At 40.7% G+C, this 4,405-nt stretch overlaps 1 protein-coding gene across 1 annotated transcript; it reads left to right on the top strand.

Annotated features, from left to right (window-relative positions):
• The first annotated feature begins 963 nt into the window (after nucleotides 1-963).
• On the top strand, nucleotides 964-2,783 carry LOC116803597. Its single transcript, XM_032727582.1, has 2 exons — nucleotides 964-1,588; nucleotides 1,655-2,783. The coding sequence occupies exons 1-2, from the start codon at nucleotides 1,087-1,089 to the stop codon at nucleotides 1,927-1,929; spliced, it is 777 nt and encodes a 258-aa protein (XP_032583473.1). The 5' UTR covers nucleotides 964-1,086; the 3' UTR covers nucleotides 1,930-2,783.
• Nucleotides 2,784-4,405: the final 1,622 nt, after the last annotated feature.

Raw genomic sequence — 4,405 nt, 5'->3', positions numbered from 1 at the left:
GCCATAAGTAAATATCCTTTAAGGATGTGCCATGTGTGTGTGGGAGTGGAGTGCTGTGTTTACAGCAGGGGTTAAGTTCTTAGTCTTAGGCCTACTTTATTAGATATATATGACATTATTAAATAGGAATGTAAGTTCAAATAGAACAAACTTTTAATAAGATCTGAAAATCACGCATGTACATATATAATTTATCAATTTATATGTTTTTTCATTCAATATTCCATAAACAGATGCAGTATAACAACATATAGATTCTCGTTGGGAAGTAACACCAAAAGATCTCTACTTTTTTGACCGCAACTGTTTAAGCGTCACACCATGGGGCACCATAAACATGACGTACTTATGTGGCTGTGGCAGTCCATGTTTATGCACCCAAATCTTGGCATAAAAACAGCCACTTTGATTCCCGATGCTCCACTCTGCGTTCTTGATTTTCGGTTTCGCATTGTCCTGCGTCTGTTTGTGTTTTGCCTTGTGTCCTGTCAACTTGAACAAAACCGGGAGACAAAGCGGCGTCGTTTTGTTTTGCACACACTGTGCCTGAAAACGCAGATTCCGGCCAGAATAGGAGCCCAGCGGGATTCCTGACCAGGGACCACATGTTGTCAATAACGCCTTCACTGCCAAGCATCCGTGAGGAACAGGTGTGAAGAGATCGGCATGTGGGTGCAGCCGGAGCAACAACTGTCCCCGCATTAATTTTAAATACTTTGGCAGATCTGCGCCTTATAAATGAATTTTGCATCGCATTGTTTGCGAATATTTCGACAAATTGTTTCCGTTTTCGCTGCGTCATTTTCGCATTATTAATTATTGAAAAAATTACAACGAATTGTATTTGCAATAACTCAATATATTATAATACTTAAATATTTAAGTAGTTATGACTTCATGTAAGATTTGAGACTTTGATCCTAACTAAGTGAGCGTCGAAAAAGACGTAGTTACTTTTTGTACTTTCAGAATTCAGAACAAACCCAACCGTTCCGAAGGAAACATTATTTTTGAGTAACTGCAACTTTTCAAGCGGCTAGACTTTCTACCATTTTTATTTATTTTACTCGGATAAGGAGGAACAAAATGGAGCATTTTATAATTGACAACAACAGCGTACCATTGATCGATGTGGGTGAAAAGGAAAAGAGGGTCCAAGGCGATCAGTTGGATTTTGTACAGAAGAAAATTCCTCATATCAGTAGATCGAGAACCACCATGTCCACTGGATCGAATGAATCAGCATCACCATCGAGAAAAGCACACAAATCCAAGTCACGGATTCCCTACAATCAATTGCATTCACGTCCAAGGAAATATATATCCGGAAAGCAAGATTCTTTCAACGATTACTCCATAGCACCACTTCCGAATGAGAAATCTATATCCGAAAACGTCCTAGCTCCACTTCCGTATAGGAAATCCTTATCCGAAAGCGTTTTAGCTCCACTTCCCAATGGGAAACCCATACCCGACAGTTCGGAAAATAGTCAAGAAGGAAAACCTCATAGCAAGCCTATAAATGCTAGATATCGCTCCATATCCGCAGAAAGCGTATATTTCAGGAACTTCGAATTGAAAAAAGCAAGTAAGTCTAACGATATGTTCATAGATCCACTTCCGAACGGGAAATCTATATCCGAAAACGTCCTAGCTGCACTTCCGAGTGGGAAATCCGAAGGCACGGAAGAAAAAGCTAGATATCACTTCTTATCCGCAGTTAGTGTATATATCAGGGCCTTCGAATCAACAATAAGGGAAAGCCGTTTGGTATTTTTCGTAAGTCGTATTTCCATGTCAAGTTTGGTGACTCTGGGTATGTTCAGTATGCTCTTTCTGATTTGGGCCTGTGATTTCGAAGAACCAATTGTCAGGATCAAAAAGGCAATGGGCAATGTCTTCAATGATCGTTTCCGTCCCAAACTATAATATACATATATGAGTGCATTGTTGAACAAATAATCCAAATTTACAATATCTATTTGTGGCAAAAAAATAAAAGGAAATATTATTCTGCGCTAAAAATTATAATGTTGAATCACCTCTCATTTGGCAATCCGTGGCATTGTTCAATCCATTTTCGAAGCCATAACAAATGACACTTTTAATCATTGCATATTAACGGACTAAGCCCTGACCAATACCCGCACTTCGTGCCACTGATTTATGGCCCAGACAGCGACATCCAACCAAAAATAACCCATTAACTAAATCCGCATTTAATAAATGCCAGCCAGCGGCAGCGAGAAGGTAACAAAAGGGTTAAGACTGCCGAGGGATTGGGATAGGGATCCGCCAAGCTGGCAGTTACAAGTTCCAACTTACAAGACCGGCAAATTAATCACGCTGACGACTGCGACGTGGTTGATGATATTGGTCGACTGATGCTGACATTGAGGAGCTGCCAGCCGCACCAGCCATCAGTTAGCCAAGTATCCCCATCCTCAAGCCCAATCCCCATCCCCATCCCAGTGGATACTGTGCCGAGCATCCAAGTATCCCACTGTGCCGGGGGCATCAATCTGCGGTCGAGTCTCAACTTTCGGGCAACGTGACACGTGTGGAATGCAGCCAGAAATCGGAATCAGAAGCGTTGACATGACAACTCGAGATGCGGGGATCGCGATAAGGACAACCACTTTCTATGGCACGAGCATGGAAAACCTTTTTAGACCCAAGCATTGCTTAACAATTTTTCCAGCTTGAACTTTACACTACAAGATGTAACCATAGGAAAAACCCGATAATGTATACCAATAATAAAATATAAATTTGTATATGCATTTCTCGCTTTAAGAAATATTTAAGAAATGTTAGGTCTTACTTTCAAACGATTGAACTGATCCCAACGATCATTGGATGGGTTAAATTTAAAATATGTGTATATCCATATATTTCCTGTAAATAGCGTCTCATTTCTCTCAGTGCATCCCCACATCCAATCTTCGGTCACGCAGTCAGCACCGAACTCAACTTTGACTTGTTTTCACACCATTGTGATCATGCTGGTGACTCGTGCGCTTAATTTCAACAATTTGTTTGGCATTCGGGTATGAAGTGCAATGAGTTTCTAACTTGGCTTCAAATCGAATATGAAACCCCGTATTGAGCAGAGGTCGCTGTCATTGATTGATTGGCCATCGGCTATGGCGTTTCGAAAGAGCTTTTCACTCAACTCTTGTTGGCCGTAATGGATCGCGAGGCATTACGTAAATTCGTTTCTTGGTAAATGATGCTGACAAGGCATTTGATTAACACGATTAATTGCTGATAAAAATGTCTGACAGTTTGTTTTCTCCCGATGGAAATTTATTGCCCACTACTGTAAATACGTAGGTAACTTTAAAATTGCCCAGTAAATAAAGCTAATTAATAGATTTCCATGGTGTTAGGATATCTTGTATTTGATCATATTGTAAGCAGTAATATATTTTTTAAATTTTTTATTTAAGCACATTGTGAAGCAAATTTAAATTTACAGATAAGAGTACATATATCGCTTATCTACTGTAATATTTAAGAATTAATTGAAAAATCTGATACTCCACTGGCTGCCAACGTGCCCACTCTCCTTCAATTTATTATGAAAAATGCATTTCTCATCGCGGCTTCCGCATAAATTCATCAGCTGCAGTCGTCCAGTGTCATTTGTCCAAGCTCCGCCTGGCGCCATTGGAGCTGCCCCACCACGACCACCACCTCCAAAACCATCAGCAGCCACCCATTAGTGACTACTGTACGGTGGGCATCCCGTGGCGACCACCCAGGATTGGAATGGGGAGTGGAGTGAAGGAGGAGAGATTCAAACGGTGGCAGCCAGCAGGCAGCAGCTGTCAACTGTCGCACACGACTTGTCCTTGTCAGTCAATGGATTGGCATCCTTGTGGCAGGGAACTTTGGGGCCAGGACCCGGGGCTTTGAGCATTTTCTATATTAAACTTTCACATTTTTTGACATACGGCCGGGTGCAATTGGTATGCAAATTGGCACAGCCGCTGGAACGGGCGATATATTTGTGACAGGCAACTTCTTCTACGAAAGGGAAAAGCTGAGATTATGATCAGCCAAAGGGTGCAGGATTAAACTGTACCAATTTTTTGCCATTTTATATTATTTAAGTTGAGTTTTAATTTGGTTATTCATTCTTAAAATAAATAGATTTAAATTTCTTGTTAAATACTCAACTTTTGAAGAAAACGAAAAGCGGCCATTTCACCTCTCACATCCGTAACCCTAAGAACCGTAGAGAATCCCAAATAATTTCATGCAAACCACAACGAATATTTTTTCATGTACTTTCGACAGCTCGGATAATTTCATATTTGTTAAAAAACAAAGGTCGGTGAGCTGAAACCCAGATATTCGAAATGGACAAGAAGAATCCGAGTGAAAAGCGAGCCAAAAC

Source organism: Drosophila sechellia, chromosome 2L, assembly GCF_004382195.2.
Source record: "Drosophila sechellia strain sech25 chromosome 2L, ASM438219v1, whole genome shotgun sequence".
Taxonomy (NCBI): domain Eukaryota; kingdom Metazoa; phylum Arthropoda; class Insecta; order Diptera; family Drosophilidae; genus Drosophila; species Drosophila sechellia.
Note: the sequence above shows the minus strand (reverse complement) of the source record. Positions and strands in the feature narration are given on the sequence as shown.

Excerpts from the sequence above, each read along its gene's own strand:
- LOC116803597 (XM_032727582.1), top strand. The coding sequence starts at position 1,087 with ATGGAGCATTTTATAATTGACAACAACAGCGTACCATTGATCGATGTG. Across the intron at positions 1,589-1,654 it reads CTTCGAATTGAAAAAAGCAA|CTGCACTTCCGAGTGGGAAA; the intron begins GTAAGTCTAACG and ends AAAACGTCCTAG.